The 14,833-nt window shown below is 44.2% G+C and overlaps 1 protein-coding gene and 1 pseudogene across 3 annotated transcripts in view; both read right to left on the bottom strand.

The window, feature by feature from the left end:
• Window positions 1-14,833, bottom strand: part of SUN3 (Sad1 and UNC84 domain containing 3) — a 28,608-nt gene that overhangs the window by 13,425 nt on the left and 350 nt on the right. For 2 of the 3 annotated variants that reach the window (XM_084857707.1, XM_084857710.1), the window contains exons 2-3: window positions 4,298-4,453; window positions 1,587-1,684 (exon numbers count right to left, since the gene is read on the bottom strand). In XM_084857707.1, the coding sequence (XP_084713833.1) occupies window positions 1,587-1,684; window positions 4,298-4,428 (229 nt within the window). In that variant the 5' untranslated portion in view covers window positions 4,429-4,453. Of the gene's footprint in view, window positions 1-1,586; window positions 1,685-4,297; window positions 4,454-14,689; window positions 14,810-14,833 lie in introns of those variants that run through there. The other variant, XM_084857708.1, reaches the window with a different exon arrangement.
• LOC146344601 (uncharacterized) lies at window positions 5,376-6,122 on the bottom strand (annotated as a pseudogene).

Genomic DNA, 14,833 nt, shown 5'->3' with positions numbered 1-14,833 from the left:
TAGTTGTTGTGCTATTTCTGCTTTCAACTTATATTTAATATATTTTTTGAATATTGTATTTATATATTGTTTGTGAGCCACTCTGGGGGCCTTTTGGCCGAAAGGTGTCATGAAGTGTAACATAACATAACAAAGTGAGGCAGCACCATCTTTATTTCCTGGAAGCCTATGGTCCCCATTCTTAAAAAATAAAAGGCAGATGGTTGCAGGCCAGTGCTTTGTTTTTAAGTGCACCCAACTGCCCAGAAAAAAGAAAAAGGTAAGCTAGCGGGTGGAAAGGAGCCTTCTGGGGAGCTGGGAGTGTAGGAAGGGAGTACTTGGCCTAGCTTTTGGGGGTGGTGGTGGTGTGGCGTGGGTGTTTTAGTGCTTCTCTGAGAATCACCAGTTTCCCTTCTGTAAATGGGTATCTTGTTGTGCTTTGTGGGGGTAAATATGTGATTTGTAGGGCACAGACTCCACCTCTGCTTTGAACTCAGTTTCTTGGACAATTTGCTTGTCTCTTGCGCCTCATCAGTTTGTTTTCTGGGAAATGGGAGTTGGAGCTGAAAATTGTGGTTCCAAAAGAGTATTTTTTGTGTGTTTTGGAGCTCAGAAACACTCTGAACCTCTCTGGCACGTATGTAGGTCCTGGGGCAAATTACTTTTCTTTTAGCCAGGCCAGTTTGCCTTTTGGGAAATGGGTGTTTGGTGACTGGACACACCTACTATGGCAGCCATTTTGTGAATGGGCAATCATTTTGAGAAAATGGTTGCCCATAACACTTTCTCAAAATTTTAAATGTGCCCACCAGCCCAAAAAGTTTGAGACCCCTAATATGAGATATTTCAGAAATACCTTATATAATCATGAAAAGTTAAAAGTTAACTTTGATTTTTAAAATCTTCTGCCTTTGGAGTCCTTCACTAGGTAATCTCATTGTGATTCTTTTAAAATGAATATTCTCCATTTTAAAGCATGCCTGTATTGACAAGCTGTTTAATTCAGGATTTTGTTGCCCTGTTAGCCTCATTAAATTAGGATCAGATTCTTCAGCCACCAAGGAAATGTAATTTGATGTAATTCAAGTCACCCAGGGGAATACTGCAAACCTATTGTGTTATGAAGATGGGCAGTTGTTGGCTGGAGTTGTACAAATCTGGAGAAAGCAGGTAAATATGTAACTTTTAGTGGACCAGCATACTTTTTAAAATAGCAATAAAAAAGGGCTCTTGAGCTTTCTAAATCTGTTTCAAAATAAAAGGATAAGAACAAAAGGGAAGGCTGTATTTCACTAGATAATGTTAAATTAGTCAACCTGGCTTTGCGGAATCATTTTTTTCTGATTAGTTTAATTCATAAGCAGCAGGGAAAGATCTGAAAACTTTGTACAATCTTGTTAGTATGTTGGTTAACATCTGTTCAGGTTCACAAATCCTTAAAAATGTAAACACTTTGGTAGGATCCAAGATTTAAGTCATACTTAGAATAGGCCCACAGAAATCAGTGTGATTAACTTCAGTCTCACTGATTTCAATGGGTCTACATATGATGAAGTCTGGATCCAACCCATTATAATTAACTGAGTGCTACCAACAATTCAACTTACTCTTGGGTGGGCATGGAAACTGTGCATTTTTCCGTTTATGACTGAAGAGAGGGTGGCTGGCCGTACAGCTGCCAGCTGACTTTTGTCCTTGGGACAAACTAAAAAATGAAAAAAGGCTTTAGATCAAAGAGGTACATAAGAGTACAAGCTGCCTAGGTGGATCACACCAAAGGTCCATCTAGTCCAGCATTTTGTGTCCAACAGCAGCCAGCAACATGCCTCTTGAAGCACCCAAGCAAGGCATAAAGGGCATCTGTAATTTGTCCTCAGCATATGCTATTCAGAAATATTCTGGTTCTGTACATGGAGCTCTATTTAGCTATCATGGTTATGAGCTGTTGATAGGAAGCTGTGTTGGATCCAGACTTAATCATACCTACAGTAGATCCATTAAAATCAATGGGACTCAAGTTGGTCTTGACTAACTTCAGCCCCATTGATTTTAGCAGATCTCCTCTAAGTATGACATAGACCTTCTCCACATAGGGCTTTTATCCTGCCGTTGCGTTTGGTTACTCACAGAAGTTTGCAGGTCCTTTACATGATATCATCAACCTCCAGGTGACTGACCTTTATCCTGGTTTTTTTTTAAAGATCAGAGATAATGTGGCAAAGAATGTTAATCCACTATATCAGCTGTGTGTAATTGTGCCATTCCATTAGACTGCAGTGCCACTGAGTGGCTGTATAAAGAAACATACAGAACTTGCAGATGAAGGAAGTCCCTGAATCAAAGCACATGTCTGTCCATGTAAAGGAGTCAATCTTAATCCCGCAAAGAATCCAGAAGCAAAAGCCCCGGTAAAGGTGCGGGATTTGAGGCTTATGTAGAAAAACTCTAAGTCTGGATCCAACCCAACCTTTTAAAAATCCATTAAGGGAGCAATCCTACCAGGGTAGGCGGCCGCCTCCGAACTTGGAGGTGACCGCCTATCCAATGCAGGGCAGGAGAAGCACAGAGGGGATCATCCCCTCCGCACTTCAGTCGCCCTGCATTTGCCAGCTAGACAGCCGATTTCGACTGTCTAGCAGCGGGAAGGCGGAATGGGGGAAGCGGCTGCTGGATGACATGTTGGATGTGTTGTACCGGCATTTCCGCCTTCCCCGCCCTGGAACGCCCCCAGGAATGCCCCGTTTTCACGGCTCCGTGCTCCTCTTCTGAGCATGGAGCCATTCCGCACTGCCTACAAGGCAGCGCGGGAGTGCGGGAAGGTCGGTTCTCAGGGAACCAACCTTGGAGCACGGGCTCCGAAGTTGGTTCTCAGAAACTGACGTATCCTATGGCTGTCTAGCCACTGACTAGTGGCTGTAGGATTGCTCCCTCCATCTGGTGCTCCCATCATCTGTATATATACCTGCAGTGTCACGTGCCTCTGATGAAATCAACTGAAATCAACAATTTGTAGTCCACAAAAGCTTATCTGCTCTTGTTTTCTATGAATTGTTTTAATTTTGATATTATTTTGATTGTATATTTGATAGTTTTATAAGCTGCTTTGAGTGGTAACATGGAAAGCCAAGATATTAGTTTTAAGAAATTAATTAAGAAACAAGAAGAAAACATGCCTTGTATCTGCTATCTGTAGGATTGGTGGGTCTTCAGAGCTTGATTTGGATATTGGCCCTTTTCTTACAATCTCTGGAGTAAAATCTCAGGGTGAGTGACCAAAACCAAGGAGGCAGAGTTTTTCTACTCATCTAGAGCGGTTTTACTATTTACTCGGCTCCCTTTTGTCTAATAGGCTCCACCCTTGAGCCATCAGTCACAGCCAAGCAATTCTCCTGACCTTCCAGATGTCATCCTCTGTACTCACTGGGCACTACGAGGAATTACCATTTAGCTTCCAGGTTCCACCCTCTAAGTAAGAGGTGCAGATGCTCATGCACTGAGCAATCACACCCTTCATGAAGACTCTTGCATCAACCCAACTTGTTTTAGGACTGGTCAAAATGAAAAGGCATGTGCAGCAATGTTCACCTAGGAACTGGATTTCAGAAAGATTTAGGAAGAGTTTTCATAATACAGCACTGGAATGGATGTCCTGTGTAGGTGATGGAAGAAGCATCAGTGAGAAAACATTGTACCCCTGTGTAGGTTAGGATCATCATCCACAGAAATGAAGCAAACGAAAACTTCCATAGCAACTTAACTGAAAATTTCTCACTCCTTTCAGAGACAGCTGAAGAAGCATATTTGGGAAAGTAAGAGAAAAGCATATCTGGGAAAGTAAGAGAATATTCCAACGTATCTAATTGCATGTTTCTTGAATACTAAAATACATTAAGGGAGCAATCCTATGGCCACTAGATACTGTCAGGCCTCTGACCTCGGTTCCCAGAAACCACACTCCCTGCCCCCTCCTCTGCCCCCTCGTAGCTGGCACAGTTCTCTCCATGCTGGCTATGTCTCTGCACTTGGAACTGGAGCGCAGAGAAGGAAAAGGGGGCAGGGAAGGGAGGTGACCATGTAAGCTGCGTTATGCAGCTTCCTATACACTGTGCAGCTTTCCCCCCTCCCTTTCCAAAGCTCCCCAGCTAGACAGGCAAAATCACCTGTCTAGCCAAAAGTACTGGGTGGCTGGAGCACAGAGGTGAGGATCGCCTCTGTGCTCCGGCTGCCCTGCATTGGATAGTTGTCAGCCTCTGCGTTCGGAGGCTGATAACTTAGGGAAAAGTCCTATGGAGATAGTCATGTTGAAAATGATGCATACCTCTCTAGAAGTTGTTGGGTGTTAGAGTCTCGAGTGTCAGAGTCTGAGCTGTCATGGTTACAGCCACTGTCTGCTTCATTAGAGTCTTCTGTTGGGTAGGTACTCCCTGAAGCCTTTGGGACTCTGTACATATTTTTATGTGCTTACCACTTGATGCTGAAACAATATGAGTAGAGAAGGACACGTGATGGAACTAAAAGTGAATCGCTGCTTTCACTCATTTATAATAGCTACTCATGTGCAATATTAGATGTGGGGATGTACATTAAATATATATTGGACCATTAGGTGTCATCTTTAAAGATAAGCTGCTGGGGTGCAACTTTGATTTTCAGCAACAGAAGACATCAGAACAAGAAAGGGTCTGCTTGGAAATTCCTTTGTCCTAATAAAATATGTGAATGTCTTCAGATTTTTACTGATTTCACACTGATTAATTCAGCAAATACTTACTGTAATTAGCCAGCAGAAACAATGTTAAATATGGACCATTACTGTCATGTAGTCCATATTCCTAACATTCACAATAGTGGAGCCATCCCTTCATCCATTTCTCAGTTTTGGACAATGGGGAAGGCACAATCTTGCAGTAATGAAGAGTTGAATAAATGAACACTACAAAAAGACAGGTTGCTTACCTGTAATTGTAGTTCTTTGAGTGGTCATCTGAGCATTCATACATATGGGCTCTGCGCTTGCGCAGAGACTCATTCAGGAAACTTCCAAGTTGAGCAAGTTTTGGCGGGAACCCCTCCCCCACCGTCCATATTATGTACTGCGCAGGTTTCTGCCTTCCCCTCAGTTCCTTAAGACTGCAAAGCAGTCTGGAGTCCAAGGAGAAAAAACACCTCGATACCAATAAAAATAACATTGACACCCAAGTGGGGATGGTGGGAGGGTTGTGTGAATGCACAGATGACCACTGGAAGAGCTACAGTTACAGGTAAGCAACCTGTTCTTCTTCTTCATGGTCTCTGAGCATCACACATATGGGCAAATAACAAGCTGACTTACCGGAGATGGTTCGGTGTCTCAGTGCAGCACCAGTGAGAGCATAGTCTTGCCAAAGGCAGTCTGATCAGGCCCGAACATCCAATCTGTAGTGTCTTATAAAACTAGAGGGTTTAGACCAGGTAGCTGCCTTGCACAAGTCTACCAGAGGTACCCCTCTTGTAAAGGTTGTAGAAGTCGACACTCCCTGTGTTGAATGTGCTTGGATTCAAGGTGGCAAGTCCCTTCCCGAGACTTGGTACGCTAATCGAATAGCTTGTACAATCCAGGATGCTAGTCTCTGGGAAGATACTGGTGAGCCCTTATTATGTCCTCCGTAGCACATGAATAAATGTTGTGACTTACGGAAAGATTCAGTGCTTGATATATAAAAAGCCATGGCTCTTCGGATGTCTAAAGTATGTAATCTCTTTTCCAAGTCCAAAGTCGGAGAGGGAAAGAAAGCAGGGAGGACAATTGGTTGAATTACATGGAAGTCCATCACCACTTTAGGGAGAAAAGCTATGTCTGGCCTGAATACCAGCTTTTCCTTGTGGAAAATGGTATAAGGAGAATCTATTTGTAACGCGGACAGCTCACCCGCTCTTTTCGAGGTTGTAATCGCTACCAAGAAGGCAACCTTCCAAGAGAGTAGTCTCAAGTCTATAGTAGCAAGAGGTTCGAATGGAACCGATGTTAGACTGTTAAGCACCAGTAATAAGTCCCATTGAGGAATGAAGTCTCTCACAGGAGGGGCCAAGTTCCTAAGTCCCCATAGAAATTGCTTGCATAAGAGATGGCTGAAAAGTGAACACCCCTCTACGTTGCCCCTCATTGCAGATATTGCTGAGATACACTCTTATAGAGACATATTTCAGGCCTCTACTATATAAGTGGTGAAGAAAACAGAATATCTGTAAGTGAACAGTCGTTAGGATCACAATTGTTTGCAGTTGCAAACTTTACAAAAGAAGCCCATTTGGTGGAGTAGGAACGGCATGTCGATGGCTTTCTTGCCGCATCTAGTATTGTCTGTACGTTTGCCGGTATCGATGGAGGGCAGTCTCTGGACCCCGAATCCTCCACGCCGTGAGCTTCAAAGTGTAGAGACTGGGGTGATGACCCAGACCTCAGTCCTGAGAAATTAGGTCGTCTATTTGTGGAAGCGGCAGACAATGTCTCTCTGCCAGGTCCTTTAGTATTTTGAACCAAGGTTGTCTCGGCCACCATGGGGCGATTAAGATGCAGTCTGTGCCGTCCTCTCTGATTTTCGAAATTACTCTCTTGAGAAGGGGAAACGGAGGAAAAAGGTAGAATAGGGTTCCCCTCCATTTCAGGAGAAAAGCATCGCCTAATGATCCCTGATTTCTGTCACGGATGCTCTGACTTGGATTCCTGCATTGAGCAGGGGGTTGGACTCGATGGCCTTGTAGACCCCTTCCAACCCTACTATTCTATGATTCTATGGCCGACTCCCGCTCTGGAGCAAAGGTTTTTGCAAGTCATGTTCCTGGGAGTTGCGAAAAGATCTATCTCAGGTCAAACCCATTTTCTGAAGATCATCCCTAAAATTGTCTTGGCTAATTGCCATTCGTGGGAGCACTGGTGAAGGCCACTGAGAGAGTCTGCTAGGATGTCTACTCCCGCGATATGGAGAGCCGTCAGATGAATATCTCTTGCAAAGACCCAGTTGTAAATGTCCATGGTGAGAGAAAGAAGACTCGAGGAATGTGTTCCCTCTTGCTTGTTTAGGTATCATAAAACTATGGCATTGTCCATGAGAACCTGGATATTGCAATGCAGAAGATACGGCTTGAAGGCATGCAGGGCCTTCCAGACTGCCATTAACTCCAGGAAATTAATGTTGGAGGTAGTTTCAGTGGGGGACCAGAGACCCTGCGTTTGTAGAGGTCTGTAGTGGGCTCCCCAACCCAGTAAGGATGCATCTGTCGTCAGGACCACGGACGGAGGAGAGGGAAGAAAGGGCATCCCCTGGATCAGGTACTTGGAGTTCGTCCACCACGTCAGGCTGGAAGCTATCAACTCTGGTACAGTAAGCCTGACCAAGAAGGGATTGTTGGCTATGTTGAAAGTTCGAATGAACCAGTTTTGTAAGGGCCTCATCCACAGTCGGGCTCATTCCATGACTGATACCGTTGCTGCCATGTGACCCAGCAGACACTGAATGTTGCGTGCTCTGGTATGGTGCTCAAAAAATATTGAAGTGGCATGTGTGACCAAATCTTTGACGCGATTTGAGGGAAGATATGCCCGACCAGTCCTGGAATCGAGTAGAGCCCCTATGAACTGTACTCTCTGTGTGGGGGTCAAATGGGATTTCTCCCTGTTGATCCTGAGTCCTAGTGCCTGCAGGAGGTTCAGAATGACTACAGTAGCACACGATAGGGCTTCCTGGGAGACATCCACTAAAGGCCAATCATCAAGATACGGGTAGATCTCTGTGCCCTTGATATGGAGGTAAGTGCACAGACCACAGCCATACACTTTGTGGATATGTATGGGGCTGTGGATAATCCGAATGGAAGAACCTTGAACTGGAAAATTTCTGGGCCAATGGCAAAATGGAGGAATTTTCTGTATGATTCTTCTATTGCTATATGGAAAAGGCATCGTTGAGACTGACTGTGGTGAACCCTGAACACTTTTGAAGGAGTAGTAAAATCATAGCTAGAGTTGTCATTCTGAATTTCTTGGTAGTGACAAATTTGTTCAGCGCCCAAAGATCTAAAATGGGTTGAAGGCCCCCGTCCTGTTTTGGCATGGTGAAGTACCTGGAAAAGAAGCTCTCCACATTGACCTTAGGATGAAGGTGCTGAATAGCTCCTTTCATTAGAAGAGACTATGTTTCTTCCTGTAGGGCTTTCAAAGATAGCGTGATCCGAATTGAACCTAACAGCGGGAGAGTGTTGAATTCTATTTTGTATCCTTGACGAATAATAGTACCCACTTGTCTGATGTTATTCTTGTCCAAGCCGGATAAAATTTGTTCAGGAGATCCCCAAAAGGTAGATTATAATGGTTGGTGAGCAGAGGAAAAAGTCCGGACGACATTTAGAGGACACGTCACCCTTTGTTTTTTGTTGAAACTTAGTAAAGGGATAGTTTTTTCTTTGTTGTTGGTGAGGTTGGTATCTAGGTGCTCGATCCCCAGATTGCCTAGGGGTATAAGTTTGGTGTTGTTGGTACCAACGACGAGGACGATAAGGGGTGTGCTGTTGCACGTGACTGATACCAATTTTATGAGCAGTAGTTCTCGCTTTCTGTACGGAATCCATTTGCTCATCCATTTTTGCATGAAATAATCTCTCTCCATCACAGGGAAGATCTTCTATTCTTGACCGAGCTTCCGGGGTCAGAACCGCGGAGTGGAACCAAGTGTGTCTCCTTAAGGCTATAGAACCAACCATCACCTTTGCACTGTAGTCAGCCTGGTGACAAGCCGTATTTATCTGCTGGCAAGATAATTTGGATGCCTCCATGTGGTACATTCTTGCTAATTCTCTTTGGTCCTCAGGGAGGTAGGGGCTAAGCGAATCCATCTTTTCCCAAAGGAATAATTGTTACCTGGCCATCATGGCCTGGTACTTTGAAACTCGAAGTCCCAATGCTGCTGAAGGGTAGAGGTGATGTCCCACTAGATCTAACTTATGGCTCTCCTTACCAACAGGCAAAGCATGTGGTTTTTGAGAGCAGCCTTGCGCAGATTCCACAATGATTGAACTTGGGTTTGGATGTGCAAAGAGGAAAGAAGCATCCATCTATTGGACCCAATACATGGATTCAAGTCTATTAGAAGTCGGGGCCATGGATGAAGGTGTTTTCCAAGTCTGTTGCACTGTACATAACAGAGCTGGGAGAAAGGGAATGGCTATGGGACTTGACATGTCCGTCGAGACAGCATCAAACACCGAATCATGGAATTGTTCTGCAGGTTGTTGTACCTCAATGCCTAATGATTGCGCCATTCTAAGCACCTGCTCAGAAAAGTGCCCCATACCCTCAGAAGGCAATGCTCTATCTCTCGTTCCAACCACATCATCTGGAGATGAGACCGAAGGGGGAACAGAAGGAGGAAGAGTCTGACTGGTAGTCTTCTCCCAATTCAGGTGATGGGGTAGACTGTGTTTGTGCCACTTCTGCTGTACTGTGAGGTGGAATTGGAGGAGGAGGAGCCAGACGATCCTGACAGGACTCTTGTAACATCATAGAGGTAATATGCCTTGGTACTGGGGGAGGACACAAGAAAACGTCCTGGGTTTAGGACCATGGAACTTGCTTGGGCTGAAACGGAGCATAGGATGGAGAAGTTGTTCCCAAATAACGAGAGCTATCGAGGAAAAGGTCCCGATCCCTTCCAAGTCTCCAATCCTCATCTCGCCATGATGTATGGGGAGGAGAGGACCAATCAGAATACCAATACCAATCCCGTGTTGGATAGCGTGAACCATCACACTCGTGTTACCCATGCTGATAGTCCACACGGTATCGATCTGCAGATCGGTATTGAGGAGGCAAGACACCTTGTCGAGGAGACAATGTCGGTCGATACCACAGAGACTGTAGTTGTATATCCTGACGGCTTGGCATTGGAGACCGAGATCTTCCGTCTTGAGTTTCTGAACTGGACGGGGTGGGGGAGTTGGCGTGTCCCTTAGTTCACCCTCTGAGATTGTAGAGGCTGGGTCCAAACCCACTACTTGTGTGGGAGAAACCACAATACGTATAGGAGAATAGATGAGGCGGAATGTTCCTCTCCTTCTCTTGCTGTTTAGAGACTTTCTTCCTCTTCTTTTTTTCCAGCATGTCCGCAGCCGATGTGGGGTGTTTTGCTTTTTTCGAAAGCTTTCAGGCCACCGAGATGGTTAGAGTCCTTCCCAACGTTACAAGACGTTACAACTTATGCAGTCTGCTGATACAAGTAAAGCACAGTATCTGAGAGGCCTCACTTGCTCCTTGAATGGATACAGTGGTTGAGCTGGGGCTTGATCATGAAATTCATAATTTCATGGATATGCCCACCAACTCAAAGTCATATATTGTATATATTTTGCATTTTTCTGCTTTATTTACTTTGAAAATGGATATAGGAGGTTGAGCAGGTTTTTGAGCTTCATACAGAGAATTATATCATTCATATATATATATGTATGTATGTATGTATGTATGTTTGTTGTTGTTTATTTGGTCAGTCGCTTCCGACTCTTCGTGACTTCATGGGCCAACCCACGCCAGAGCTTCCTGTCGGCCGTCGCCACCCCTAGCTCCCCCAAGGTCGAGTCCGTCACCTCCAGAATATCATCCATCCATCTTGCCATTGGTCGGCCCCTCTTCCTTTTGCCTTTCACTTTCCCTAGCATCAGCATCTTCTCCAGGGTATCCTGTCTTCTCATGATGTGGCCAAAGTACTTCAGTTTTGCCTTTAATATCATTCCCTCAAGTGAGCAGTCTGGCTTGATTTCCTGGAGTATGGACTGGTTTGATCTTCTTGCAGTCCAAGGCACTCTCAGAATTTTCCTCCAGCACCACAGTTCAAAAGCATCTATCTTCCTTCGCTCAGCCTTCCTTATGGTCCAACTCTTGCAGCCATAGGTTACTACGGGGAATACCATTGCTTTAACTATGCGGACCTTTGTTGTCAGTGTGATGTCTCTGCTCTTCACTATTTTATCAAGATTTGTCATTGCTCTCCTCCCAAGAAGTAAACGTCTTCTGATTTCCTGGCTGCAGTCAGCATCTGCAGTAATCTTTGCGCCTAGAAAGACAAAGTCTGTCACTGCCTCCACGTTTTCTCCCTCTATTTGCCAGTTATCAATCAAGCTGGTTGCCATAATCTTGGTTTTTTGGAGGTTTAACTGCAGCCCAGCTTTTGCACTTTCTTCTTTCACCTTCGTCATAAGGTTCCTCAGCTCCTCGCTTTCAGCCATCAAAGTGGTATCATCTGCATATCGGAGATTGTTAATGTTTCTTCCAGTGATTTTAACTCCAGCCTTGGCTTCATCAAGCCCAGCACGTCGCATGATGTGTTCTGTGTACAGGTTGAATAGGTAGGGTGAGAGTATACAACCCTGCTGTACTCCTTTCCCAATCTTAAACCAGTCCGTTGTTCCGTGGTCTGTTCATACCGTTGCTACTTGGTCGTTATACAGATTCCTTAGGAGGCAGACAAGATGACTTGGTATCCCCATACCACCAAGAACTTGCCACAATTTGTTATGATCCACACAGTCAAAGGCTTTAGAATAGTCAATAAAACAGAAATAGAGGTTTTTCTGAAACTCCCTGGCTTTCTCCATTATCCAGCGGATACTGGCAATTTTGGGCTCTAGTTCCTCTACCTTTTCTAAACCCAGCTTGTACATCTGGCAATTCTCGTTCCATGAATTGCTGGAGTCTACCTTGCAAGATCTTGAGTATTACCTTACTGGCATGTGAAATAAGTGCCACTGTTGGATAGTTTGAACATTATTTGGTGCTTCCCTTTTTTGGTATGGGGATATAAGTTGATCTTTTCCAGTCTGTTGGCCATTCTTGTGTTTTCCAAATTTGCTGGCATATGGCATGCATCACCTTGACAGCATCATCTTGCAAGATTTTAAACAGTTCAGCTGGGATTCCGTCATCTCCTGCTGCCTTGTTATTAACAATGCTTCTTAAGGCCCATTCAACCTCAGTCTTCAGGATGTCTGGCTCTAGCTCACTTACCACACCGTCAAATCTATCCCCGATATTATTATCCTTCCTATACAGATCTTCCGTATATTCTTGCCAACTTTTCTTGATCTCTTCTGCTTCTGTTAGGTCCTTGCCATCTTTGTTTTTGATCATACCCATTTTTGCCTGGAATTTACCTCCAATGTTTCTAACTTTCTGGAAGAGGTCTCTTGTCCTTCCTATTCTATTATCTTCTTCCATTTCCATGCATTGCTTGTTTAAAAATAATTCCTTATCTCTTCTGGCTAACCTCTGGAATTTTGCATTTAATTGGGCATATCTCCCCCTGTCACTGTTGCCTTTTGCTTTCCTTCTTTCTTGGGCTGCTTCCAGTGTCTCAGCAGACAGCCATCTTGCCTTCTTGGTTTTCTTTTTCTTTGGGATATTTTTTGTTGCCGCCTCCTGAACAATGTTGCGAACATTATCTATATCTATTTTTCCCATGTTTCTCGGTGATCTGTCAGTGTTGAAGTTAGACACATTGCTTTGTGTCTTAAACTGTTTTTTTGACCCCTTCAAAACAGGTACAGGAGCCAAAGTGAGATTTTGAATGTGAAACATGGAATAGCAACCATAACACGGCATACCAACTTCCATGCCAATATGTAATCTTCAAAGGAGATGTCATATTGCAGGGTCTTTCCTTGCCTCTTTGAAAATGTGTAGGGATTGAATTGAGCTGAAGTTTGTAGTTGCTCTACAGGATAGAGCAGTGTAGGATCAGGGGCAATAGAAAATAATGTTTTACTGCCCCCAGCTCAAAACATCAAAGATGGTTCCAGATGCAGGGCTCCTAGCACTAATACTCAAAAGGCACTGAGCAGCTATTCCATTTTTCTGGTAAGAAAAGAGATGGAAGTGGTGGGAAAACACCACTCGAAATGCAAGACGACAAAGTCTCAGCCTCTTCTAAAATGTTATGAACATGGCAGTGTGATTGCACAGTAAAAGCCTTGTCTGCAGCCACCCTAAGTTTATCCCATAGATACCAAATCTGAAGCAAATATACCAAAAGGGCAGCTAGAATATCTCAAAGCTGGGAACTCTAGGATTGAGGAAAGAATGGCCTGCTGGCCATAATCAGTGTGTATTTTGGTTCGGGTTGTTTTTTTTTAAAAGAAGCTATAAAACCAGCTTTGATCTGTTGCAGGAATGCATTTTAATTACACATGCAGACCTGTTTATTTTAAAAAGCCTAAAGGCACAAACCTATGCATGTTTAGACAGAAAGAAGTCTTATAGTTCCCAGCATCCCTCAGCCAGCCATAGCTGGCTGGGGGATGCTGGGAGTTGTAGGACTTCTGTCTGCCTAAACATGCATAGGATTGCACCTTAAATCACCCTTTCAGTCCAGAGGATTACAGGGCAATATCCAACAAACAGAATCCAGTATTTCTTCCAGTCAAACTAGCTCTTGAAAATGTTAGAGTGAATACCATATGCATTCAGAAGTAATTAATCCAAGTGTTTTTTAGTATGTGCCCCGTTAGTTCCAGAACAACCCAGTTTATTATAATCACTTGATAATAAATCATCACAATGGTACTTTGTAGCATGTAAATCAGAGTGAAGTGTTCCAGCACTGTAAGGAGGAATAATGTAATATGGATTATTCATATGCCGCATTTCACAAGATTTATTTTTATTTTATTTTATTGCATTTATATCCCGCCTTTTTTCCTGTTGCAAGGAACCCAAGGCGGCTTACATGATCCTCCTCCTCTCCATTTTATCCTCACAACAACCCTGTGAGGTAGATTGGGCTGAGAGTCTGTGACTGGCCCAAAGTCACCCAGTGAGCTTCCATGGCTGAGTGGGGACTAGAACCCAGATCGCTGGGCTCCCAGTCCAACACTCTAGCCACTACACCACACAAGATGAGCAAAAGGGGATGGAGAGTTAGTTGTCTCATCTCCCCTCAAAACCCTGGTTATTCCCCATTTTGATAAGCAGAGACTTAATCTCATCTGTGCCATTTTGTCTAGACTATTTCAAATTACTTACATCTATTATCAGTTATTACAGAACAACTTGAAACCACCTGGTTCTATGCAGTTGGGTGCCCCCAAACTCAATGAAATCAAAACGTTTAAGGCTTGCTGGAGTCTGCATAACTTCTGAAGCCTTAAAGTAACAAAGGAAATAAAACATTTCTGGGTTTTTAAAGCTCAACCATACAACTTTTAACAACTTGAATAAGGGGTATGGGTGTATGTATGTACATGAGCAAATTAAAGACAGATTAAGCGCCATTATCCCCTGCCCACCCTACCCCTGTATCCTGTCCCTTTTCTAAGGAGATCAGGGCTGTGTACGTGGGGACATCCCATTTTATCCTTACAAGCACCCTGGAAGATTAGGCTGAGAGACCTCGAATAGCCAAGTCATCCAGTGAGCTTCATGGAAGAAAAGGCATTTGATCATATTTGACCTCCTTGGTTCCAGTCCTAGACCAGGGATAGGCAACCCGGTCCCCTCCACATGTTTTGGACTGTAAGTCCCATAAGCCCCGACCATTGGCTGCGGTGGCTGGGGATAATGGGAACTGTAGTGCAAAACATCTGGAGGGCCTTGTCCTTGGCACTAGCCACCCCACCCTGAATGCTAAGCATTTTAGACGGCAAGTAACGGAGCCGCCTCAGGTCAACCGTTATTAGATAAAAGGCCTACCCCTAACAGCGCAGCTTAACATAAGGCGGGAATTAGGAGAAGGAAAAACGACGGCTGGTCTTTTATAGCAACGCAATGGGGAGGCGGGGAAGCTCGCCTCGCCTCAGGGAGGAGGAAGAGGGAATTCAATTGGCTAACACTTAC

The sequence above is a fragment of the Heloderma suspectum genome, chromosome 5 (assembly GCF_057233095.1).
Source record: "Heloderma suspectum isolate Gila_16-S chromosome 5, 16-S_ref, whole genome shotgun sequence".
NCBI lineage: Eukaryota > Metazoa > Chordata > Lepidosauria > Squamata > Helodermatidae > Heloderma > Heloderma suspectum.
Note: the sequence above shows the minus strand (reverse complement) of the source record. Positions and strands in the feature narration are given on the sequence as shown.